The sequence below is a fragment of the Acinonyx jubatus genome, chromosome X (assembly GCF_027475565.1).
Source record: "Acinonyx jubatus isolate Ajub_Pintada_27869175 chromosome X, VMU_Ajub_asm_v1.0, whole genome shotgun sequence".
NCBI classification, from domain to species: Eukaryota; Metazoa; Chordata; class Mammalia; order Carnivora; family Felidae; genus Acinonyx; species Acinonyx jubatus.
In genome coordinates, this window is record NC_069389.1 from 55,759,782 (window position 1) to 55,787,143 (window position 27,362).

The 27,362-nt window shown below is 38.7% G+C and overlaps 1 protein-coding gene across 4 annotated transcripts in view; it reads left to right on the top strand.

Moving 5' to 3' along the window:
* Positions 1-27,362, top strand: part of KIF4A (kinesin family member 4A) — a 119,676-nt gene that overhangs the window by 38,717 nt on the left and 53,597 nt on the right. For all 4 annotated transcript variants that reach the window (XM_027053685.2, XM_053202425.1, XM_053202426.1 and 1 more), the window contains 7 exons: positions 5,601-5,717; positions 6,328-6,503; positions 12,660-12,721; positions 19,666-19,798; positions 21,505-21,563; positions 21,670-21,775; positions 26,270-26,317. In XM_027053685.2, the coding sequence (XP_026909486.1) occupies positions 5,601-5,717; positions 6,328-6,503; positions 12,660-12,721; positions 19,666-19,798; positions 21,505-21,563; positions 21,670-21,775; positions 26,270-26,317 (701 nt within the window). The remainder of the gene's footprint in view (positions 1-5,600; positions 5,718-6,327; positions 6,504-12,659; positions 12,722-19,665; positions 19,799-21,504; positions 21,564-21,669; positions 21,776-26,269; positions 26,318-27,362) is intronic.

Sequence of the window (27,362 nt, forward strand, 5' to 3'; positions counted from 1 at the left end):
TGTGTAAAGGCAGTTTTTAAAATAGTTAAAATGACTGTAAGTAGTGGTGATGATTACACAACAGTGTGAATGTACTTAGTGCTACTGAACTGTACGCTTAAAAATGGTTAAAATGGTAAATTTTATGTTACATATATCTTGCCATAGTAAGCTCCAGGCTCTGAGCTGTCAGCACAGAGCCCAATGTGGGGCTTGAACCCACGAATGTGAGATCATGACCTGAGCTGAAGTCGGACGCTTAACTGACTGAGCTACCCAGGCGCCCCTATCTTACCACAGTAAAAAATTTAAAAAAACAAAACCCAAATGACCGTTGCAGAAACTGAAGAATCTCTATGGTTCCCTAAAGTATCCCTAAGGTTCTGAGGGACACAGTTTGAAAACCACTGCCCTACGTGAGAAATGCAAATACCTGACACCAACCTATCTGTCGTGCATTTATGATCTCTCCTGAGCTGCCCTCTAACCTAATTATTTGTCACTCTCCATCTTATAACTTGCATTGTATTCATACTGAATTACCCGTAGTTCTTCACAAATATGTGCCTTGACATATGCTACTTCCTCTGCCTGGAATGCCCTTGCACTGTTCTTTCCTACTCTTCCCTCCTCCACTGGCACTGTTCTAGTCATCCTTCACAGTTCAGCTCAAATTTTTCATTCTTTTCTGAAGCCGTCTGCTACCTTCCCAGGTAAAGTTTACCACTCCCTCTTATGAGAACCCATTTCGACTATATGTATACTTTAATGTTATATTTGCAATTATTTTTGTTTGTGCATCCATCTCTCCCTGTAGATTATGAACTCCTTGAGAGTGGAGATTGTGACTTATTCATCTTTGTATCTCTAATACCTAGCACAGTGCCTGGAACATTGTGCCTGTTCACTAAGTGTTCGATGAAAAGGACTCAGATGTGTGGGGTGAGAAAAGAGACGAGTCCAGGATGTCTCAGGTTTGCTGTTTGTTGGATGACTGGTTAGATGGCGAAAAAATGGGAAGGAACAGTGGTAGAAGTGAAATAGATTTACACTGAAAGATGAATTCTGTTTTGTCCAGTATTTTTATGCAATGCCTCATGGGCACAGCCCACTGGAGGTTATTCAGTAAGCAGCTAAAATACAGCTCTGGACAACAGGAAAGAGGTCTGGTTTGGAGATGCAGATTAGGGAGTCATTCTTATCGGTATTTATTGGAACTCTAGGCTGTATAAACCCAGGGAGAATATATATAGTAAGCAAAGAGCTTAAGGCAGTTTCAAGAGAATATCAACATTTAATGGGTGGGTATTAGAAAAACCATCCTATTAAGTAGCCTGGGAATGATGGAGAATGGGGAACACATTAGTTGCATGATTCTGGGGCAGAGACTTGAGAGTTCCAGAGTTCTTTATATGCTTTTTCTACCTATCCCCTCTTATCAGCCTCAAGTCTGTCCCCTTTCCAATGTACCTGGTGCCTCTGAATAAATCAGCTCATTTTCATAGAGCATAGAGATTAAGGCCATGGACTTTGGAGCCAGACTGCCTTTATTTGAGTCCTGACTCTGCCACTTATTAGCTGCATGACCTTAGGCAACTTCCCTAACCTCTTTGTGCCTCAACTCTCATATCTGTCAATACAACTATGATCATAATTCATAGGACTATTGTGAGGATTAAATGAGTTAATATGTATAAAGTACCTAGAATAGGTATACACTATATAAACTTAGCTGTTATTGTCACTGTCGTCATTATTGTCCCTCCAAAGGCTCTTTAGATTGAGGCTTCTTCCATCTTGCTAAGTCCGTTATTGCTTGTCTACGTGTACTCTAAAAATATGTTGAAACCTCCTCTATACTGATATTTCTCTCCTATGTTCTGTGATCTTGTGGGTGAGTACTTTTAAAATTCCTTTTAGTGGTGTTTTAAGGAGGAAGAGGAGAGAAATGCTGGTGGTCAAACTTCCTATAATGCTCTGTGTTCTTTTTGTATATGAATTTATTTGTTACGTTGATCTCTGTGAAGCCACATCGAATTTTTTATTGGAATAATTTGTGACTAGATAATTAGTTTTATGTTGTGAAAGCCTTCTATCCTTTTTCTCTTTTAGACGTCCTGTTCCCAGAAAGTTAGCTGTCTTTTTTCCTGAATTTTGTGGATCTGTTTTCTTAACATCTACCATACTGGTGTATGACTGTGCCCCTCAGTCCCCAGCAAACAGATTCCCATCATTTTACTTCTATAATCAGTTCTTCCATGTGTATCAGCTTGAAGGCCAAAGCAGCCATTTCCTTATTCACTCACAGTATCTTCTGAGTGAAGAAACTGTTATCAGAATAGATTAGGAATTTGTCAGGTGCTGTCTACTTTCAGCCTCATGTAATTTAGTAGAGATCCAAATAATCCAAGTTTGTCTACCCTATTAATAAAAACATGTAGGTAGCACTTTGTAGATCAAATTTGATTTTTATCATAGTCCCCTGAGGTAAGGTATGTATTACACCTATTTTATGAATAAAGGAGAGTTTCAGTTGCTTATCCAAGCTCACACATATTGGTAAGTGGCAGAGGCAGTCTGAGTGAAGATTCTGTCTCCTAATCAAATTCCCTTCTACTCTGTCCCTTCTCAGTACTTACTCCTATAAGTTTTGTGATCCATTGCAGTAACAGATCATTCCCTTTCTCTCTGACTAGTCAGACCATATCAGTACTATATTACTTCCATTTTTCACCCCCATTTTACTTGGTTATCTGCCTTAGGCTTGCAGATATTTTCTTCACCTGTAGAGCAGGGTTTCTCAGCTGTGGCACTATTAACATTTCGGATCAGATCATTTGGGGGGGGGGCTGTCCAGTCTCTTGGTAGGATAGTGTCATCCTTGCCCTCTACCCACCAGATACCAGTAGCACTGCCTGCCACCCCACAAATTGTGACAACCAAAATGTCTCCAGGTATTGCCAGATGTCCCCTAAAAAGCAAAATTTGTTTGTTGCCATAGTAAATAAACACCCAAAAATGTCAAGTAGTATTCTTGATCCTCTCCTTGCTTGATCTATTCTCAATCTTAGAATAACTTCTGGTTTTATAATTTTATCTGGACATTTTTTCTCCATAGCCATCATTGATCAGAAATTTAAACCTCTGCAAACATGTTCTTCCCAGTCTTTATGATGTACACTCCATCCATGTCATGAACTCATCATTTTAAATCTCTTAACAGAAAATCAGATCCTGTTTTGTGATGGGTTCTTTCTAGAGAGACATTCATTTCCCTTGCTTCTTTCTATTCCAAAGCCCCAATTCTCATTTGAAAAAGAAAAAAAAAACAGCCTCTTTATACCCAAGTGAATGATTCTTGCTTAGATCAAAGTTGCCATAGATTCTTCTCAGGGTTCATCTAGATTTTTTTATTGTTGTTCTTGTATGACACTATAGATGGAAGTTTTGCTCAGCAGGTTTGAAAAACCTCAGCAGTCTATTCCTTAACATCCCAGATGGGATATGAGCCAATGAGATGGAACTGTGTTCTGTTTGGCTCAAAGGGGAAAGAAAAGAAAGGAATGAACTAATACAAGGATTAGTACAGGTATTGGTGAGCAGCTTTGATAAATCTCAGCAGACTCTCCTTCACATCCTGGGTAGGATAAATGGCCCTGAAAAATGGTATCCCTTTCAGCTGGCAATAAAAGGAAAAGACAGGAATGGTTGCTTGAAGGGATTGGTTTTGTTTTAGATTTGGGAGATTTGAGCATGTATAGAGACTGAAAAGAAGGAATTAGTAAAGGGAAAATAAATTAAAGATCTAAGAGAGAGAGAGAAGATCAAAGGTTTCAAGGTCCCAGAGAAAATGGGGGGGACTAGAGACACCAGCACACTAAAGGGGAAACAAAGGTGGTTATTTACTCCTCTGAAACAAGGAGAAGGATGAAGGAATCAGTAACAGCAAAGAAAAGACTGTGAGGTGAGGAGAGGGAAAACCTTCCCTTGTGGATAACTTTGATCTCCACAATGTATTTGTTGAAATCATCCACTAATAGAGTGAAGGTAGATTTACAGTCTTGAAAATGATGAGTGTTTAGAATAGCTGCTGTGGTGAAGTAGGAATGAGGAAGAAAAGATTGCCGCTTGATGAAGTGTTCAGCAAAAGTCAGCAGTGTTTTATAATGAATGGATCTAGTCCATTTAGTTATGCGACTTTCTCCAGCATTGCAGCCTACAGTAACTTACACACACACACACACACACACACACACACACACACACACACACACCACAGTTAGTTTAATGTGTGACTGGGAATTGACATCATGGGAAGGCAGAAGGTCATGGGTCTAGTGAGTGCTTGAGAAAGCCTAACTGAAATGATCGATCATAGTGTCCAGAATACGTAGTTTAAGGCCCAGGGGAGGATGATCTACTGGGAGTATTAGAAAGTGTCAGTAAATTGGTGGCTATAATAAGGGTGAAGAGCAGGACCCATGCAAGAAATGAAAAGCTAGTAGAATACAGTCAGAGAGGAGTTTTGGAGCTCAGGATCTTGTAGATATATAGTTATTTCTGGTTGTATGGGAGTCCACAGTATGGCTGAGTAAATAAAAAGGTAGAGTAGCATTAAACAAAAATGATACCATTTATTTATCATTTAACTTTGTATAATTATCTTTTTTTATTTTTGAGAGAGAGAAAGCGTGAGTGGGATAAAGGCAGAGAGATGGGGACAGCATCTGAAGTAGGCTCTGTGCTGACAGCAGAGAGCCCAAGGCAGGCCTCGAACCCCCGAACCATGAGATCATGACCTGAGTCGAAGTCGGACACTCACCTGACTGAGCCACCCAGGCACCCCACTTTGTATATCATTTAATTCTCCACCACAACCCAATGACGTAGATAGATGTGCCTCATTTTAGAGCAGAACCCAAAATCATATAGGTAGTCAGTGATAGAGCCAGGATTAGAACCTAAGTCTATCTGACACCAAAGCCTGTGCACTTAACCACTATACTATATAGCCTTTTCACAGTAAACATAATCATGGGAAGGTCAGAGGCTTTAGAAGGACCTCAGAAATTATTACAGGGTTTAAAAAGCAAACTTTGGAATTCAAGAAGTGGAAAAGAATCTTTACTCTTTTTAAAGCAACAAGAGAAAATGTATTCCTCTGTGGTGTGAAATCCTAAGATGGAATGTCAGGCCTACCACTCACCAGCTCTTTGACCTTAGACAAGTCATAGAAACTCTGATCTAGTTTCCTTATCTGTAAAGTGAGAATGATAGTAAATATAATTTAGTGACATGATAAAAAATAGCTGTTCATCTAATTTCTCAGCACTAATTTGAGAATTAAAAGTGGTAATGGATATAAAAAGTAAATATACAAATTGTTGTTGTCATGGTGATAGTTATCTGTCTTTCTACTTTGTTTCCATGGGAAAGGGCAAGAAGTCTCAACAAATTCAGTTGTGCATATCCAACATTTAGACCTTTGTTTTCAGAAAAGTGAAGAAGATCAAGAAGTCTCCTTAAGACTGATGATTTAATATTTCTGTGGGGTTTTTATTTTATGTAGGTGTATGTTCAATGCTTTACCAAGCAATTTAAATTGTGTTTCCTGCTACTAGGCATTAATATTAACCGAGGCCTCCTGTGCTTGGGAAATGTGATCAGTGCTCTTGGAGATGACAAAAAGGGTGGCTTTGTGCCATACAGAGATTCCAAGTTGACTCGACTGCTTCAAGGTAAGCCCAGAGTGCCTCTAAAAATAAGAGAGTAACTCAGAGTAATAGTGCTGAGAAGGTAAAGACGGGATTGGTGAACAGATTTTTGGACTATCCTATACAGAGCTATCTAAGTGATAAATCGGAAGGAGACCAATTAGTAGGCAGGCTTGTAAGATAATGGAAAGGTGTCTTCATAGATGGGTTTGAAAGCCAAGAAATCTACAGAATGCCAAATGAACTTTATACTTTGTAACCGAAAATGAACTTGATTACTGTTAATTAGTACTTGATAAGCAGAATTCCCTGAATAATTAAAACCTACCTAGAGAGGGCATCCTAAGAATGTTTAATTCCACTAGTGGCTCCTAACTTACTTGTGCTAGGCCTGAGTTGTTTTAACCCAACTAACTGCCAAAATCACAGTCTTACGAATGGGGACACATGGAATAGGATTCTAAACTATATCATTTATGCAACAAAAAATCTTAGTATTTTTACTAACAGGAAACTTGCAGATTATTAAAAATTTTTTTCTTAGAGCTCTGAGTTTGAAGGCACCCACCTAAATGGACAGCTTTCCTTGCATCCTGCTTGTTTGCTTTTATTTCCTCCTATTGTTATTTTTCAGATTCTCTAGGAGGTAATAGCCATACACTTATGATAGCCTGTGTGAGTCCTGCTGACTCCAATCTAGAAGAAACATTAAATACCCTTCGCTATGCTGACAGAGCAAGAAAAATCAAGAATAAACCTGTTGTTAATATCGATCCCCAGACGGCTGAACTTAATCATCTGAAGCAACAGGTAAAAGGGACTTAAAATTTGATGGGAAACATTTAAGTGTATGAGTGGAATGATAGAGCTTCTGTTTCTCAGCTTCTCCTCTACCAGAAGTTTAGAGATATTAGCTAAGCATTCTGTTGGTTTGGGAAAATTCTAAAGTAATTCCTGTTAACATGTTTATTGTCATCTTTAAGATCTGGGGGTGGCATTGGAGATTTCACTGATAAAAAAGTGAGCAGTGGGAGACAAGGCAAGAGAGGTAGGCAAGAGTCAGATCCCGAAAGTTCTTACATGACTGCTTAGAGAATTTGAAATTCAACCAGAAAGCTATGGGAAGCTATTGAAAGTAAGTGGGCTACATGGTGATATGTGTGCTTCAGGGAGATCACTCTAGCAAGTATACAGAAATAGATTAGAAGTAGGTATAACTTGAAGTAGGAAAACAAATTACAATAGTACCCCCCTTATCCATGATTTCACTTCCCACAGTTTTAGTTTACTCATGGTCACTCATGGACTGGAAGCAGGTGATTCTCCTTCTCACGTATTGTCAGAAGGTTAATAGTAGCTTAACACTACATCACAGTGCCTATGTCATTCACCTCACTTAGACACTCATCACGTAGACATTTTATCATCTCATATCATCACAAGGAAAAGGGTAAGGACAGTACAATAAGATATTTTGAGAGGGGGGATCACAGTCACGTAACTTTTATTATAGTATATGATTATAATTGGTCTATTTTAATTTTAGTTACTGTCAGTCTCTTACTTGCATGATTTATAAATGAAACTTTATCATAGGTATGTATGTATAGGAAAAAGCATAGTATATATAGAGTTCAGTACTATCTGCAGGTTCAGGCATCCACCAGGGGTCTTGGAACATATCCCCCACAGATCTACTGTAGGCTATTATAATAACCCAGGTGAGAACTATGGCCTAAACTAAAGATAGTAGCCATAGAAATAAAGAGAAGGGTACAAATTAGAAAGAAAATAACCCAAGGAGGTAGGATGTCTAGAGCTTGCTTGGTAACAAATTTGATGTGGAAGGGTCAGTAAGTAGGGAGAATCAAGGTTGTTCTCAAGTTTCTTGCTTGGACAACTGATTAAAATGGTAGTACCAATCATTGAGTCAGGGAATACAGGAGAAAACACAGGGTAAAGTGAGAAAAATTTTTTAAAAATTAATAAAATTAACTATTTGTAATCACAGTGAAAAACATGGGTGAATCTCATAAAAATAATGTTGTGTGAAAGAACCCAGACACACAGTGGAAATGATGGAATTCAGTTTGGGGCATTTTGAATTCGAAGAAGTTGGGGGACATGTAAGTAGAGTTTTTCAAATGTAGCTGGCCTTTGGGTTTAATGCAGATAGGTCTGAACTGAAGATACAGATTTAAGAGCCATTAGCATTTAGATGGAATCTGAAATTATTATAGAATGGATGAGACCAAATGGCACATTCAAGGTACTCACTAAATATTTGCTGAATGAGTAAATGGCCACAAAGAGAAGAAAGCCAAAGACAGAACACTGGGGGAACAGCAGTTTTTAAGGAATGGGGAAAAGAGGGAAAACAAAAAAGAGAGACTAAGCAAAAAAGAGAGACTAACACGGAGCCAACAAGTAGGAAGAAAAACAGTCGTATCATGGAAGACAAGGGAAGAAAGTTTCAAGGACCATCAAAAGTACAAAGTTATTTTTTTAAAAGTACAAATTTATAAAGAAGTGTAGAGCAAAATAAATATTGAAAAGTGTCCATTGGTTTTTTTAATCAACAAAGAGATTATTGGTGACTTCAGTAAGAAGAGGTTCAGATTGTTGTGGGATCGACAGTGAATGCTAGATAAGGAAGTGGAGGAAGTTGGTAGGCTCTTCTTTCAAGAAGGCAAAATGAAAGAAGGCAATAGCTAGGTAGTCAAGGGTCAAAGGATATAGGTCTGTTTGTTTTTAAAAATATGGAAGAAGCAGGGCACCTGGGTGGCTCAGGCGGTTAAGCATCTGACTTTGGCTCAGGTCATGGTCTTGCAGTTCGTGGGTTCAAGCCCCATGTCAGGCTCTGCGCTGACAGCTCAGAGCCTGGAGCCTGCTTTGGATTCTGTGTCTCCCTCTCTCTCTTCCCCTCCGCTATTCATTCATTCTCTCTCTCTCAAAAATAAACATTAAAAAAATTTTTTTTAAACATGAAAGAGGCTCAGGACGCACCTGGGTGGCTCAGTCAGTTGAGCATCTGACTCTTGTTCTCTGCTCAGGTCATGATCTCATGGTTTGTGGGATCGAGCCCTGCATTAGGCTTTGTGCTGAACTTGGAGCCTGCTTGGGATATATTCTTTCTCTCTCTCTCTCTCTTTCTCAAAATAAATAAAATAAACATTTTTTAAAAAATGGAAGAGACTTGAGCAAGTGAAAGAACCAGTTGGGAGAGACTGAAACTGAGAATAGGGACTAGTTGCTAAAAGGCCATCTCTAAGTAGTTGAGATCCTGAGCACAAATAAAGAGGGATTTGCTTTTGACCATGGAGGGGATACCTACCACCAAGACTAGAAGAAACAAAGTCAGAATAGGAAGAATACAGTGATAATAATTTAGAGGGAAAAGAAGGAAAATTGAGGGATTTTCAGCCTGATGACCTTTAACTTCTCAGTGTAGTTGGAAGCAAGGTCATCTTCTAAGAGCAAGCAACCAGATAATAGGGTAGAGGGACTGAAGAGATCACAGAGGCTTGAAATCATGGAAATGGGAGAGGTAGCTGACTAGGAGCATGCATTTGTGGTGGTATCAATATAACTGGTTGTGTAACAGCTCAGTAGCTCTGGTAGAGGAGATGAGAAGGTGAGTAGTTGGATCAACCCAGGCTTGCAGGGGCCAAGTTTTCTTACCTTCCAGGGTACTCTTTATACTGGGAATCTAGTATTTCCCAACTGTGTAGTGTTCACTCCATCTCTGGCCTTCCTCCTTGGTGATAATAGCTACTATTCAGTTAGTCTGAATCTTCCCTTCCCTTCTCTTCCCCTATCTCCTTTCCTCCCAGGGGTCACTGTACAAAATACAAGTAATTTACCTGTTAACAGTATCATCTCAATTATAAAATACCATACTCAGTTCTGTCCCTCCATTTTCTTTCATGTGTATTTCTATTGCCAAAAATGCTCTTCTTCCTAGTCATTCATTTGTTCATTCATTCCAACAATAAATATGTATTGTACACTATTATGTGCCAGGTATTGTGTTAGGATACGTTGTTGAGCAAAGGAGACACAGTCTCTGCCTTCATGAAACTTATTGCCTGGTGGGAGAGACAAACACCAAACACGTATTCATACCAACATATCATTATAAAATGAGATAGTGTGCTATGTAGGGTAGTATGACCGTATGGAACAGGGTCTTCTGTTATACATCTAAGCTGAGAAGGCTTCCCTGAGGTAGCAATGTGTGAGCTGAGATCTCAGGGATTGAGTAGGAAAAGAAGGAAAGAAAACAAGGAAGAGGCATCCAGGGAGAAGAAAAACCATATGTAACAAAGTGTAGTGGTTAAGAGCATTGACACTGGAGTCAGACTGCCCACATTCAAATTCTAGCTTTATAACTCACTGGCTATGTACCTTGGGCAAGTTCTCTGTGCCTCAGTTTTCCTATCTATAAAATGGGAATAATTATACCTGCTTCATAGGGTTTTTGTGAGGGTTAGATTAATTAATACATGGAAAGCACTTAGAACAGTGCCAGGCATATACCAAGTCTGAAAGGGTCCTGATTTAGGAAGGCATATAGTGCCTTTGAAGAACTGACAGACTGCCAGTGTGGCTAAAGTGGAGGGAGCCAGGAAAGAGTATTCCAGTATGAGACTAAAGAAGAAGCAGAGACCTCATCAAGACCTCACGGACTGTGTTAAAAATGATCTTAAGTCGTGTGGTACTATTCATAATTTATGTTTTTAAAAGATGAGCTGGCTGCTGTGTGGAAATGGATTATAGTGGAGCAAGAGTGGATTCATGGAGACCACTTTAAGAAGTTACTACAGTGTGGGTTGCCTGGGTGGCTCAGTTTTTTAAGCGTCCAGCTCTTGGTTTCGTCTCAGATCATGATCTCACAGTTTCATGAGTTCGAGCCCTGTGTCTGGCTCTGTGCTGGCAGCGCAAAGCCTGCTTGAGATTCTCTCTCCCTCTCCTCTCTCTGCCCCTCCCCTGCACACGTGGTCTCTCTCTCAAAATAAACAAATAAACTCTAAAAATTTTTTAAAAAAGAAGTTACTACAGTGGTCCAAGAGAGAGCTAAATAGTGGCTTAGACTTAGGGTTATGGTGACAGTGATGGAAAGAAATGACCAGTGGCTTAGATAAGGGCATGAGGGTTCGACAGCCAAATTTCTGGCATGTGAAGCTGCATGTTCACTGACCTTGAGTGCGCTAGAAAAGGACCAGGTTTGGGGATAGCAGACAACTAAGTGGAAATATTAATTAAGTACATAGTTGAATATAAAGCTCTAAATTAAAAAAGACTTGTGTTTGAGATAAATTTGGGAGTCCCCTGTTCATAGATGGTAATTGAAACCATAGTCAGAGATGAGACTTTAAGGAGAGAGTATAAAGCAAGAAGACTGATACTGAGTTTTGAGGATTTATCATCTAAAGGACACTTGGTGTGAAGATTAGCCAAGAAAGAGCCTTAGAAGATCAGTTAGAAAAATAGAAGGAAAAGCAGGAAAGTATGGTATCTGGTAAGCCAACTGCTACTAAACAGTCAAGTAAAATGAAGACTGAAAAATGCCCATAGGATATAGTGACCTGCAGATCATTGGTGACCTTAGCAAGAGTTTTGTGAGTGGAATGCTGTAGGCAGAAATCACATTTGAATAGGTTGAGCAGGTGAGAGAGGTGAACAAAAGGAAATGGAGGCAACAGGTATAGACGATGCTCTCAAACTTTGTGAAGGAGAGAAATAGGACAAAAGATAGGAAGTGGGATTGAGAAGGGTGCTTTTGTTTTGTTTTAAGATTGGAGAGACTTGAACATGTTTTAATCTTGATAGAAAGGATCCTGTAGAAAGGGAGACGTGGAAGATACAGAAGAGAGAGGGGATAACAGTGTGATTCATCAGGAGGCAAGAAGAGTTTGGGATCCAAAGCACAAGCAAGGAGACTGGTTGTAAGAGGTGGCACAGCTCCTCTTTCATCGTAGGAGGGAATGAGAGAGGATGAATGTGCATGCACTCTGGTTTAAGAACCAGCCCCAAGAAGCCTCCTTTTGACTGTTCTGGAATTTTATTAATTTGCTTCTTCTCAGAGCCCTAAAGTACTTAACTGTATTTTATGAATTCACATCTTCTATCTTCTTTGTCTCTTACTATTTCAGGCCATAGGCTTGTCTTTGTCAACTAGATTATAAACTTGAGAATAAAACACAGGAGTTTATTCTCGTATCCTCCTCATATTACCTGGCCTAGAGCTGAGTTTGACTTTAAAAAAACTAGATGCTCAAGGGGCACTTCAGTGGCTTAGTCGGTTAAGTGTCCGACTTGGGCTCAGGTCATGATCTCGCAGTTTGTGGGTTCAAGCCCCACATCGGGCTCTGTGCTGACAGTTCAGAGCCTGGAGCCTGCTTTGGATTCTGTGTCTGTCTCTCTCTCTATCCCTCCCTCACTTTTTCTCTCTCTCTGTGTTTCAAAAATAAATAAAGTTAAAAAAAAATTTTTTTAATGATTATTTTTGAGAGAGACAGAGTATGAGCGGGGGGAGGGGCAAAGAGAGAGAGGGAGACACAGAATCCAAAGTAGGCTGTGCTGTCAGCACAGAGCCCCACACGGGTCTCGAACCCATGAACTGTGAGATCATGACCTTAGCTGAAGTCGGATGCTTAACCAACTGAGTCACCCAGGTGCCCCAACTTAGAAAAATGTTTTAAAAATAGACATGCGGTAAAAGTCATTGAGATGCTTAGGTAAAAGGAACAACTCAAGTTCTAAGTACTAGCTATTCATATAGTGCTGTTTGGACTTTTGTCACTGAATCGTCAACCTTGATGATTTCTGTAAGGCCTAAATATGCCTTAGATTTCATAGGCACTGAGTAGAATTACTCTATGGCTAATTGTAGTAATTTAGCTGACAAGGGATAAGTAGCTTTTGACTGGTGATTAGCTTACTATTTTTCTTTGCTTTTCCCAGGTACAACAGCTACAGGTCTTGTTGCTACAAGCCCATGGAGGTACCCTGCCCGGATCTATAAAGTAAGAGCCATAGATTAATTTTATTTTTTTCAATTTTTTTAATGTTTATTTATTTTTGAGAGCAGAGAGAGACAAAGCATGAGTGGGGGAGGGACAGAGAGAGAAGGAGGCATAGAATCTGAAGCAGGCCCCAGACTCTGAGCTGTCAGCACAGAGCCTGGCGTGGGGCTTGAACTCACAGACCATGAAATCATGAACCAAAGTCAGATGCTTAACCAACTGAGACACCCAGGTGTCCCCCCCCCCTGCTTTTTTTTAAATTTTTTTAAAAGAGTCGTAGATAAATTTTAAATGTATATTCTAACAGAGGCCATTTCTTCTGATGGTTGTTTTACCCTGATAGACTAAAGTTTCTGGTAGCATTTGGCATCAAGGTAGGGATCTTGCCAAACGTTCTAGTTAGCTTTGAGGCAGCCTGATGTGATGAGTTCTAGCCTCAGAAACTTATTAATTGGAATTTTACTGTGGCTGTTTATTCTCCCCCATTTATGTATTTGATTACTTATTTATATCCATATAGAATCATAGGTATTTATTTTATTCTATGGGCTAACATCCAATGCTATCGTTATTTGTTTTATTGCTCAGATTGTTCTTGTTTTGTCCAATAGGCTCTCCTTCAGGGTGATTTTATGTTCTTCAATACACCCTCTAGTTTGTTTGTTTTTTCACCCTCCAGTTTTTAAGCATTTCTACAGAATGTTCCACACCCATCTTGTATTTTCCTTCCCCAGTTCTAGAATCAACCATATCTCAAAAGAGCCCTGATTTTTTTATTGGAAAATAGTGTTTAGAAACCCAATCTGGGTGCTGGGTGTGCTTGTTGTTACTGGGGTGTCACTGTTTCTAGGCCCTCTCAGCTGGTAGAGAGGAAATATCTGTATGTCTAGTAATGCACACATATACTCATATCTACATTTTTATATCTGTCTTTCTATATATTAATAGCCAGATTTTATACCGAATACCTCTGATTCCAGTCCAACACTACAGGGTTCATTTTAGCCTTCTTCCTCCTCCTATTTATAACTCCTTTTTCCAACAGTAAGACACCAACTCTTATTATCTACAATCTATTTACTTATTTGTTCAATTCCAGGATATACATACAGTAGTTTCAAAATTGCTAGCCTATACCCCTGTGAGAAACACTTTTATGAACTGGATTACAGCATTTACGTACAGTTCTTTTTGTCTTTAGGCTTAGAGTATCCAGGCAAGATACTGTTTCCCACAGTTACTGTTTGTATTCCATTTTGGGTTTCCCCTACGTCTTGGTTGGTTTTAATTGTTATTTAATTGTTATATAAATTGTTAATTTATATTTCAGGTATGCAAAGGGTATATGAAATATTATCATGCTCTAAGAGTCAGAGTTATACAAAGAAGAAATACTCAGAGCAGAGCAATGCAAATCAAAACCACAGTGAAATATCACCATACACCCATTTGGATGGCTAGTAGTAAAAATACTGAATAACAAATGTTGGCAAGCATGTGGAAAAAATTAGAATATTTGTACACTGTTGGAAGGATTGTAAAATGGTATAACTGCCATGGAAAACAGTATGGAGGCTCCTCAAAAAGTTAAAAATAAGAATAGCACATGATCCAGCAATCCCACTTCTGGGTAATATATCCAAAAGAATTGAAAGCAGGGTCTTAAAGAGAGATTTGCACACCCATGTTCATAGCAGCACTATTCCCAATAGCCAGGAAGTGGAAGAAACACAAATGTCCCATCAGTGGATGAATGGATAAACAAATGTGGCATATACATATAATGGAATATTATTCAGCCTTAAAAAGGATGGAAATCCTATTACATGTTACAGCATGAATGAAACTTGAGGACATTATACTAAGTGAAATAAGCCAATCACAAAAAGACAGATATTGTATGATTCCACTTATATGAGATACTTAGTCAAATTCATAGAAACAGAAAGTAGAATGGTAGTGACTCGGGACTGGGGTGGGGAGGGGCAAAAGGGGAGTTGTTTAATGGGCAGAGGATTTCAGTTTTACAAGATAAAAAGGTTCTGGAGATCTGTTTCACAACAATGTAAATATACTTTAAACCACTCAACTGTACACTTAACAGTGGTTAAGACAATAAGTTTTTACCACAATTAAAAAAAAGAAAAAGAAAAATCCACAACAGAACTAGAAGAAAACATAGGCAAAGGTCTATGTGCTTTATAGATAAAGGTGAAAAACTGTAGAAATAAAAGCAATGCCAAAAAACCGTAAAAGAATAGACTGAGGGGTTGGTGGGAACAGAGTTGTTTAATGACTATAGAGTTTCAGTTTTGCAAGATGAGAAAGTTCTGGAGAGCCATTGCATAATAATGTGATTATACTTTACTGAACTGTACACTTAAAAAATGGTTATGATGGTAAATTTTGTTAACGTGTTTCTTACCACAATATATTTTGTGAAATGTCATTCCCTCTTCATCCCTGCTACCCTATTCCCATTGCACCCTTATTTCTACCACTATTCTCCCTCCTCCATATTGAACCAATGTCTTTAGTTTCTGGTCTAGCTTTCCTATATTTCTCCTCTACAAATGAGCATATACCTATTTATTTTTTTCATGTCCTCTTATATGAATGGTAATATGCCATAGATGGTCTTTGTGGCTTTGCTCTTTTCAGTATTGCCTGTAAATCATTTCTTATCAGTTCATAAAAGCCTTCCTCATTCTTTTATACAGCTGCATGTTTCTCTTATTGTACATACTAATTCATCCTCTTTCCTATGTATGGGCACTTAGGTTTGTTTCCAGTATCTTGTGATTACAAACATACTGCAGCAAATAACCTTGTGTTATTCAGTTCTCATATTATTAGTGACATATCTTCAGGGTAGATTTCTAGAAGTGGGATTGCCGAGACAAAAGGTAAGTGCATGTGTGATTTTATTAGATATTGCCATATTCCCCTCCAAAAGAGTTACGCCAGTATGCATTCCCAGTGGCAGGGTGTGACAAGGCTTGTTTCCCCATATCCTCACCAGCAGAATGTGTTGTACTTCTCAATTTTTTGCCAATCCAATGGGTGAGAAATACTATCTCAGTATCTCATTTTAATTTTTATTTCTTTATCAGTGGATCTCAGCTTTTTTTCATGTTTCAGGCCCACTTTTATCTCTTTTTCTAGTGAATTGTCTATTCATATGTCTCATTTTCTATCAGATTTTTTTGATCCTTTGGCCCTTTTTGAAAAAATGTGGTAAAAGATACATAAAATAAAATTCACGACTTTAACCATTTTTAAGTATACAGTTCAGTGGAATTCAGTGCATTCACAATCTTATACAACCATCACCACCATCTTGCACAACTGAAACTCTGTACCTGTTAAACAATAACACCCCAATTTCCCCTCTCCCCTCAGTCCTGGCAATCACCATTCTACTTTCATTTAATTATCTGAAGCACCTAGAATGAGTGAAATCATACAATATTTGTCCTTTTTTGATTGTATTTTTTCACTTAGCATAATATCTTCAAGTTTCATCCATGTTGTATCATGTGTCAGAATTTCCTTTCTTTTAAAGGCTGAAAAATGTCCCATTGTGTATGTATACCACATGCTGTGTATCCGTTTATCCTTCATTGTACACAGGTTGCTTCCACCTTTTGGCTGTTGTGAATATGCTGCCATGAATGCTTTAAGACCCTGATTTCAATTCTTTTTGGGTGTAGACCCAGAAGCTAAATAGCTGGATCATATAGTAACTCTTTTCTTTGATTTTTTAAATTAGACTGCCATACTATTTTACATAGTGGCTATACCGTTTTGCATTCCTACCAGCAGTGCACGAGTGTTCCAGTTTCTTCACATCCTTGTCAAACACTTGCTATTTTCCACTATAAAAAAAAAACTTTTCCTACAGTTTATTTATTTTGAGAGAGACAGAGAGAGGGTACAAGTTGGGGAGGGGCAGAGGAAGGGGGTACAGATGATCCGAAGCAAGCTTTTTGCTGACAACAGCTCTTTGCTGATAACAGATGCAGGGCTCAAACCCACAAACCGCAAGATCATGACCTGAGCCTAAGTCAGATGCTTATCCCACTGAGGCACCCAGGCGCCCCTCAACTTTTTGGCTATTATTATGAATTATGCTGTTATGAACATTTACCTGCAAGTTTTTGTACAGACATTATTGGGTAGATATCTAGAAGTAGGATTGCTGGGTCATATGTTTAACTTTTTAAGAAACTGCCAAACTTTTCCAAAGTGGGTATGATGTTTATATTCTCATGCTTCTGGATTTTGATTCATAATTAGAATGCCTTTCCCTATAGCAGGGTTAAAGAGGAATTTGTGTCCTTCTAGTACCTATGTTGATTATATTTTTTGCATTTTGTATTTTCATTTGGAGTTTATTCTTATGTATGTGTAAGCTTATTTTCTTTTAATATCCTTATTTTCCATAACTCTTAATCATTTTTTTCTTATGATATGTTGCTTCTTGTAGGACATTTAAAATGAAAAATATAAAGAATAAATCTTAAAACTGCCATAATTTTATCACCCAGAGATTACCACCCTTTATAATTTTCCATCTTTGGGTAATATAGTCTTGGTTTCCTGATAATATTTTAAGAATGTTGAGTAAAGAAACAGAGGAAAGTGGGGTTCCCTTAAAGGGTCTCTTAAAGACCTATTCTAGTTTAACCAGTTTAGAAGCAATTGACCCATCTTCCTTTCCTTTCGGTTTAGCATAGACCTGTTTTATGTAAGACAAGTTTAATGAACACAAGGCTAATAAAACTATTCCACACTTCCAACCACCTAGAATATATTACAGGATATAGTCTCAGCTACACAAGTAATAGAATAGATTCTAAGAAACAGTTGATGAATCAAATAGTGAACTCACCTGTTCAGTGTTCTACAGAAAAATAAAGATGCTACTTCTTTTCTCAAAAATGTATGTGTATATTTTAAGAAACATTTCATAAAAGATCTCACAAAATGTACAGTTCATATACATGAAGTGTTTTTTGCTTTTTGTCCTAGGATTATATTCTTTTCTTATTGAATGTGTATCATGGAAGCTTTTGCATTGATTTTCTGTGTTTGTCAATTTGCACATGCTCGGCTAACTTGAATTCCTAGCATAGGCAATTAAATAGCCTGTGAAAGAGGAAACATTGGTGTTCCATTGTATTTTCACCCATTTAAAGAAATCTTGGAAATTTTTAGGAGGGCAAAACTATGGAGTTAAAAGTATCATTACTTTGGAGTTTGTCAATTTACATGAATGAAACATGGAGGTTTTCAGCTTAATAACTATAAGGAAATATCAGAGCAATCTAAAATAACACTAAATTTACCAACAGTTTTTATTTATTTGTTTGTTTATTTATATTTTAGGGAGAGCACATGAGTGGGGGAGAGGGACAGAGAGATAGAATCCCAAGTAGGCTCCACGCTCAGCACAGAACCCGATGTAGGGCTCAATCCCACGACCCTGGGATCATGACCTGAGCCAAAATCAAGAGTCAGACACTCAACCAACTGAGCCACCCAGGCACCCCCATTTATTTTTTCATTTTTTATTTTTTTTAAGTAAGTTTCATTGCTCAGCGTGGAGTCCAGTATGGGGCTTGAACTCACAACCCTGAGATTAAGACCTGAGCTGAGATCAAGAGTCAGACATTAAAAAAAAAAAGAAAAGAAAAGAAAAGAGTCAGACGTTTAACTGAGCCACGCAGGCGCCCCAATAGTTTATTTTTATAATCAACATTTTAATTGAACATTCTTTCATAAGAGTCTTAGTAAATTCTCAGTAGTATAACACAAGACCTTATGGTTTGGCCTTGCTATTAACCTTTTGATGAAAAGCATGCTAAAATTTTCTGTGAGAATTCCTTGAGGTCTTAAGCTGGGTGAGAGGGCATCTATTTCCGAAATCCTTTTCGATCCTTTATTGAGATTGAGAACAGATGTTCCCTGTCCTTTTTTTTTTTTTCCTCTTTATTATAGCCTTGACAACTATTCATTTTTCCCCTCAGTCTCCTTCAGATTCAAATCTTCATATTTCTTCTGATCTTTTTTCACCAGTCCTATTTTCCAGTCTTTTAAACAATTAATCCCAGTAGATTACCAAAAACACAAAAACAAAAACTGTACCTCTCGTTGGTCTTTTCCATTAGTCTGGAAATGATATCAAGTAATCTGCATAAGTCCCAAAGGTTCTATATGTATTCCTTCAAACTATTTTGTTCCCTCCCACCCACGCCTATTTGATATGGACACAATTGTCACCACCCACTCTAAGCAATTTAAAATTGATAGACAAATGAACAAGAGGTTTTGAGTAAGGCAGGCATTTAGAAGGGAACACTTATTTATGGAGGGTTGTGAAATGTGCTCTCAGTGGCTGCTGGTCATTATATCAACTTTCTGACTTACTAAATTCTATTTCCCTAAACTTCAGTAAATAAGCAGTTGACTTTTCTTGGGGTTAAATTTCACCCTGAGCTGTGTCACTTCTACCTCCCCCATACCTTCCTTCCCTGCTTCCCTAACCTTTAATGAGGGAATGAGGGTGGGAAGAAGAAAGAGAACACCTATCTTAGCTGCAGTTAGCCTTTACTTCTTAACTACATGGCACAAATCTTAAACCAAGAGCCAAGGGTAAAGGTTAGTTAGTCATTTCTGTTGCAACCATGTCTGGTTCTGAATTATTACCGTCCCACAAATCATTAATTCAACATATTTCAGGCATATGTTTCTTATTCATTCAATATACTGCCTGACTGGAAGGGTAGATTGGAATGGACACACTTTTTCCCCAGATTTTTGGGAGTTAATTTTAAACCAGTCCCCCACACCTAAAAGGCCTGTGGGGTATATTTTTATCTACCTTTGATATAGGTGTTATCAACAGGTATTTTTCTAATATGTTACTTTCTTTGTTTTAGTGTGGAACCATCAGAAAATCTACAGTCCCTGATGGAGAAGAATCAGTCCCTGGCAGAGGAAAATGAAAAATTAAGTCGTGGTCTAAGCGAGGCAGCTGGTCAGACAGCCCAGATGTTGGAGAGGATCATTTTGGTGAGGACCCAAGACTAAGCTACTAGCAATCTGGACATTTACTAGCTTTAGTTTCTGAAATGTTTAACATGCTTCTCATTATGAGAGACAAGTTATCTGGAAATAAATGGATTAATTTTACTATGTCCCCCATGGAGCCCCTATTAAGCCCTCTACATACATGGGCTTATGATCAAACATACAGAAAAGTTAAAAGAATTGTATGGTGAGCACCTGTATATCCATCACAAAGAATCCACATGAATCGTATTTTAAAGTACATTTGTTCTAAAATGCCAGAGAGGAAAGAACCAGGACCTCCTGTCACCTTAAGTCCTACTTAATCTTTATCCGTAATACCAAGTAACTGTACCCTCAGTAAGATTTTAGTTCTTCTCTATCTCCCTTCCTCTAATGTCATCACATTTCATACTCTGTCCTAACAGCTGCTGTGGTGAGATAGAACAGCTGGGAAATTAATGTTAATTCTTTTACATATGATTCATTTCTAAATAGTGGATCACTATGTAACTGATTACACCAATTCTGTATGCTACTACCTGTCTGATAGTAACCTGGATCAGTGCATGCTGCCTCTGTAGCTAATGTTTTTCTGCTAGTCTAAGTACAATTCAATCTTTAATAGCACAATGATTGTCAAAAGCGAAAATGAGTTTCCACCAAAATGTACTTGAACATCTGTAATTTATGCACCTTCATGTATCAGTGTGCTCTCTAGTCAAGGAAGTGTAAGCTGCTTAAAGATTCTTTAAAGGGGGCCAAACCCTATATCCATTGTCTATTACTAGGGAAAGGGTGAAAATGGGAGCTAGAGGATTTTTATATACAGTTTTCTGTCACCAGTGCTGTATTCTGTGCCTTGGGAGTAACTCTAGAGGCTGTGTCTCACACATATGTGAATGTGGCTGACATAACAGACAGTACCTGTTACTCTAGCCACATACCCATTTGAACTTTATAAGGCTGTCATAATGGCTTCAAGAAAGCTTCTTATTTGATGTGCCGTTGGAATGTCATAACAAGCACATTTTTGTCCTGTATAACCTGCCCTTCCCAAATCTGTCACAGCATCTAGCACGTTACAGATACTGTGATTAAAATAAAATGGAAAATATCAATCACCCTTCCCAAATTGTAGCTCCCTCGGCCATTTCTTCTCTGCTACCGTTCTTGTGCCTCACCCTTTTTCTTGCTTTCTCCTACTAAAACTAGCCTACCATATCAGATAGTGTAACTTGGGAAAAAAAGCTCAGCTCATATTCAGTGTGAGACCCTTTTATGTTTTAAATGCCCTTATGCTGGGGCTAGGAAACAGTAGAGTGTAGGAGGCATTTTAAAGTAAGTGGGTTTTTTGCAAACAGGGAATAGCATGCCAGGAAGTATTGCTTTTTCCCCCAATTGCAAAGTTCTGTATGGAATTAAGGCTTCACACTCCACACCATAGTCTGAGCTTCATGGCAAGCTTAAGACCCAGCTGCTTAGATGCTGTTTTTAGTAGCTCATGTTGACTGAAGGGCTAATTTCCATGACTCTGTTAAAAAAAAATACATTTCTCACTAAATTACCAAAGCCCACTAAATCCTCTTATTATAGCAAAGGAGCCAACCTTTCTACCTAGGTTTTGATCCATTGGAGTAGGAGAGAGGGCATAATTAGGTGAGGCTGTTAGGCGTTGCCACTGATGATCTCCTGGGTCTCTGTTGCAGACAGAACAAGTGAATGAAAAAATGAATGCCAAGCTAGAGGAACTGAGGCAGCATGCAGCGTAAGTTTCATACCAAATGTTTCCTATACCACCTTAGTATATAATCACTGACGTTCTGGTCTTTGCAGTATGATTAACCTTTGGGTTCCTTTGTTTGAACTTTTAGCTGTAAAGTGGATCTTCAAAAGCTAGTGGAAGCTTTGGAAGACCGGGAATTAAAAGAAAATGTAGAGACAATTCGTAACCTGCAGCAAGTGATTACCCAGCTATCGGTAAGCCAAGTAGGGGCAGTGTAGATAGATGTATTGCTTTCATTTGTTTCTCTTGATGCATATAAACATATCTAACTTGTGCCTTTGGCCAAAACAACTAGATTGTGAGCTGTTTGAGGACAGAGGTCATGGATCATTGCGTATGATCTGAATATTGAATTTGTTAAGTCAAAACACTCCTAGGTTACATATGCAATGGCACATCAGTATTTCAGTACTGTAATCCAATACTGGAAGCAGCAGCACAGCAGTGCAAAATTGCCTGGTAAAACAGGCAGCAGGCATTGATTTGCTGTCCTTTCAGTGCAGGCTAACTTAATAAGAGGCCTTGTACCTCTTACCTTGATCTTAAGTAAGCTGGGTTCTAACAGATAGTTTAGAGCAACCAGGGAATACCATAGTTCTTTTTTATAACCAGTAATAAATTCATTTGAATGATCGTTCTGTAAGTCCCCATTTTTATTTATTTTTAGAACTGTTACAGTAGTTGTGGGTGGGCTTGGGCTGCAGGTATTTGTTGTTTTTCCCGGAAGAAAAATTCTTACAATCCCACCACCCTAAAAACCTCTTTTATTTTTGGTGTTCCTTCTCTATCTTAGCCCTTAGGCATATATACGTTTCTTTTTTTAACTGAAGTCATGTTAAGGGGCTGTGGTTGATTAAGGGGTTATAGTAGGTTTTGTTCCATCTATACCCTCTTATTCATCATTCTGAAGCTGTGACTTGTCTGTAAATGACTGGTGGTAATTTCTAGCTCTTGGGCAGAGGCTTTAACTTCACCACAACAGTGGTAAAATCTCAAGTCTTGCCCAGTGTTTTCTAGAGTTTTCAAAAGGGTATCACAAAATCATCTACACCTATGTTTTACTCTTAAAGAGTCCATTTAAAAATATCCTACAGTATTGTGGGAGGAAGGGTTAGGATGAGTTCTAATAAGTTAAGTGAGTAAATTCCCAAAAGACTTGAGAGCAGTGTTTTAGAACAAGTAGTGCTATACAAAACTGCCACGAGCAGTCCAACAGAACAGTTCATTTATCCAACAAACAGGCCACAGCAGTTGAGAACCTGGGCCCCAGAGCCAGACACACCCTAGTTTGAAGCCAATTCTGCCACTCAGTAGCTGTATAACCTTGCTAAGTACTGTATTAACATCAAAAGAAAATAATTTAAGTGACTCAAAAAGGACGTTAAAAGCTGATACACTCAGGGAGCACCTGAACTCCAGGTAACTCCTTGAGTGGAAGCAGAATTGGAGTTTTATAAGGTGAGAAGGGAGGGCTGTGTGTCCTTGTGGTTTGGCTCATGTAGGAGTTTTGTTGTTAATTGCTGTGAAACTTTTGGTTTGAGGCTGTTCCAGTTTTCATGCCTGTGGCTTAAATTAAGAACATTGGTGCAATCCATCCTACTAGCTCTCCAGTTGTTTTCAAGAGTCGTTCTTGCAACCCTTGTAGTTTGTTCGCTGGTTAAGGTTCATAAGTGGGAGAGATGGCAAAGAAGGGGGAAGGAGGCAAGGAAAATTAGGAACCCTCTCTTTCTGTTTTAATCCTCTTACATTACCAATATGAGCAAAAGGCACTGACAACACAAAAGAAGGGGTGATTAACTGCCCAGAAAATTCAGGAAGTCAGTACAGAAGACAATGGGCCCTAAAAAAGGAATAGAAGTTTGCCACACAGACAATGGGGAAAATACAGTCTATACAGAGAAAAAGGTACATGTCAAAGCAAAAATGGTTGAAAGTTCAGAATGTGATAAGGACCTCGCTGTGGCTGAATTATAGAGTGCACGCCAGAGAATGGCTATCACAAGGTTAAATTTCACCATCTATAATTCCACTTAAATGTAGCTGAAACATCTGCTGTATGAAAACCTTGTGTGAGCTGCCTCAGAATTAAGATAATCTAGGCTGCAGAACCATACTGGAACCGAAGCTTATATGATTACAAAAGAGTGATCCAGGACACCGTTGTTCATGGCCACCACAGCAATCTTAGAGGATTTCACACCATCTCATTTCTGGGGCTTTGGGTCACATGGGAAAGATGAAGGAAACCCATGGAAACAAGTTAATAACGTTAGAGAAGGCATATCCGCGGTGAGGATCTGGTGATATGACTGGTGACTGCTGTGCCTGTAGAGGAAATTGCTAGTGGTGGCTGACTCAGAGGAACTCTGTAGAATCTCTGTGTCTGCCACTGAAAGTCACTTGGCACATGCAGCCAGAAGGTACTAAAGATTGCCATGAGCTGATAAAGTCCCTGGCTTCCCTCCACTGTCACAGTTAGGCAGAGTAAACCCTTTTGCCCAAGGGCTCCTGCTGGACTCTTGAATCAGAGGTTTCCATGTCTATTGTTTTCAGACCCTCCCAGCTATGTATTTTTTGGAAATACACAACAATGTATCCTGTGGTTTTTATTAAGACTCACTACAGTGAAAGCAAAATGTTTCAGATGTAAGTGCTTGTGCCCTTCATTCTGATTTAAAACTATTTTTATTTTAAGTGACAGGTGAACACCCCTTTTTCAGTTATGAAGGCAGCCATTGTTCCTAAATATTCCTCCTGGGGCTTTAAGCACTAAAGTGTACCATTTCTTCCTTAAAAATACAATTCAAACAAACCTCCTTGCTGTAGTCACCTGTGAGGAAATTCATGCAGTCCTTTCAGTTCCCACAAAATCAAATTTTGTTGTTTTTATCCCCTCCTCTAAGACCAGTTCCATAAAAACCATTTTGCATGCCTGGTAATGGGATTGCCTACAGCCTACAAGCCCAAACTTCCTATTGAAGGGCATTTCTGGTTAATGTAGCTCAACGTACCCTAGCCTTGTCCCCCTGACCGCCACCTTCAGCAAATCACGTATTTTTACCTTACAAGAGGTTCTCCATCGTAGCCTGAGAATGAGAGCTAAAGAGGCTTTTAGGTTGAAATAAATCCCATCATTATATATTTATATTCAGGATTATGAAGGCAGAATCCTACCAAGTTCGTGTAGAACATGTCACCAAAGCTTAACCTTTGGCATTATAAAATTGTATTAGGCCAAAAGCCAAAAGGTAAACCACAGTAATATGTCTTCTTCAAAGATTAACCCATCTACTTCAATCCTGACCCCCTGGAAGGTAGTAGAAAATGTCTCCAAAAGCCAGCGTTACAGGCTTTACTCATCTAGGATAGGTCTGTAAGTAGTCCGTTTACTGAAACTTAAAACATGGGAGGGAAGAAAGGGTAACCATCAACCTATAATATATCGAAGTGCTCTGTTTTTCAAGAAGGATTTCATATGCCTGGTCCTTGGAGAATCAACAGTATTCTAAGTCATGATGAAAAAGGATGTGAGAACACTGGAGCTTCCTTTGAATTTTCTTTGAGTCTCACTGATTGGGAATTTCTGGGCAGGGGAAGTGCTTTACAAATAGCACTTACTAAGGGCCTCTTCACTCCTCGCCTTGAAGGTATGAGACTCAAGTTTCAACAACTATGTAAGGTTTCACTGGGCTGATGCAGAGACTCCATGTGCTAACCCTAAATTATTTTCTTGCTGTTGAGCCAGTAGCTGTTTCACCTTTGACCTCTTTAATCATGTGACTTCCTGGAAATCCTTTCTTCCCAGGCTCACGGAATCACTTAAACAGAAGTGGTAATCCATATGTTGCAATACCAAATAAAGCCTAAATTCCAGTGGGGAGAAGAGAGCTTGCTCATATGATAGCCTATAAACAAATTAGTCCTAATAAGTGGTTTTAGGTTTCCCTTTTAGATGGTTGTCATTCCAGTGCCCAAAAAAGGAATTGCCCTTCTCTGGAAGGGAATCAGCGCTTGCCCTTTCCCTTCATGTAACCACTACCTGCAGTAGCTGCATAAGATTGATTCATTCTTAGATATATGAGGGAGATTTGTCTGACTTCATGAGCACATTTTTCTGGGTTATCAGCCTGTATGGAATTTATTTCCTTCTAGAGTAGGCTCTTGCTACCTTGACAGACTGTAAAAAAAAAAAAAAAAAACAAAATAACCCTTGCTTCTATTCACTTTTCTACTGTGTTGCCTTTATTTCATATGTCTGTTTTTTAGGTGGCATGTCCATGTGAACTGGCTAGACCTGTACATTATAGAAGTAGACTTAGTGGTAAAAACACAAAGGATAGAGTCTATAAAATGGGTTAAACTTTGGCCTGTTAGAATGACTAATGCTTCATTGGCTCAATAATCTCTGGCAGAGCAGGAGAGGAGCAATAAATATGTCAATTGCCACATGACCCTATTTTTCTTTTTAGATAGACTACACCATCAACCTTATAATGAGGATAGACTCTTAAGAGGTGGAAAATGGAAATGTGTGGTTTTGGGTGTAGCTATGTGCCACAAAATGGGTCCAGCACCTTAAATGGTCTCTATGTATGCTTGAAAAAAAAATTAAGTAACCAATATAAAATCCACTAGTAAGCTTCACTTCAGGGTCTTTTCCTAAACTGAAATATCATTTGTAATTGCAGGATGAAACTGTTGCTGCAACCATTGATACTGCAGTAGAACCAGAAGCTGTAAGTAATTGGCTTTGTGTAGAACTAGGAGCTTTAACTGTGCCATTTCCTATTAATTTATCACTCAGCTGAGGAAGAGAATCCCTGATTGCTACCATACTCCATAGAGTACCTTGGAAATCCAGACATCTTGAGTATAAATGCCAGTTGTGTAAAATCCCGAAGTTGGATAGACTCCATCTCTAATAGTATGACTGCTAATGGATGGCAGGGCTTCTCAAGGATGTCATTTTCCTTATTTGCAGTCTGGTTTGCTGACTTCTTGTTAGATGCTAGTATTCTGCAACAGCTGTCTAGCAAGTTAAGGGAGGGAAAAAAACAAATTAGGTAATTATGGCAGAGTCAAAAAAGTAGTAGAGAAGAAATGGAAGAGACTTTTTTTCCTCATCATACTTTGCTTGTGGATGGGATGGTTAGGGGCTAAAAGAACCAAGGGAAATATTTTGAGTGTTCAAGTTGCAAGAATAGATAAAATGTATTAGATGTTGGCTAAAGGTTAGAGAGCCAAGTCAAAATGAAAGGCTAGACAGTGGCTTCCTTGAGACATCTTTTTGCCCTTAAAACAAACATGTATCGGTATTTTTTGTATTCTGAAAGAAAGATGGCAGATAAATCAGGTGACCTCTGGCATGTGCCCTTCATTCTGGATTAAAACTACTTTTATTTTAAGTGATGGGTGAACACCCCCTTTTCAGTTATGAAGGCAACCATTATGTTCCCAAATCTTTCGGGATTATAAAGGGATAATGAAGCCTCTTCTCCATTTCCACCATTCCTAAAGTGCCATTTCCAGAACTCTTTCTCTTGTAAAGATCCCTTAGAATGAGATGAAAGTAAGAAATGTTAGCTAGATCAATAAAGGAAAGAGCAAGAAACTCAGTTTACTCTAAGAGTCAGTTAAAAGATGTAAGAAACAAGGTGCTGTGAGAACAGGGAAAGAGGCTAGGCTCGACTCATTTCAGATGTTTAAAGCAAATGTATGAGCCATATTTTTAAAAGAACAGGGGTACCAGTAATGGAGAAGTGGCTATGAGACCGACCTGAT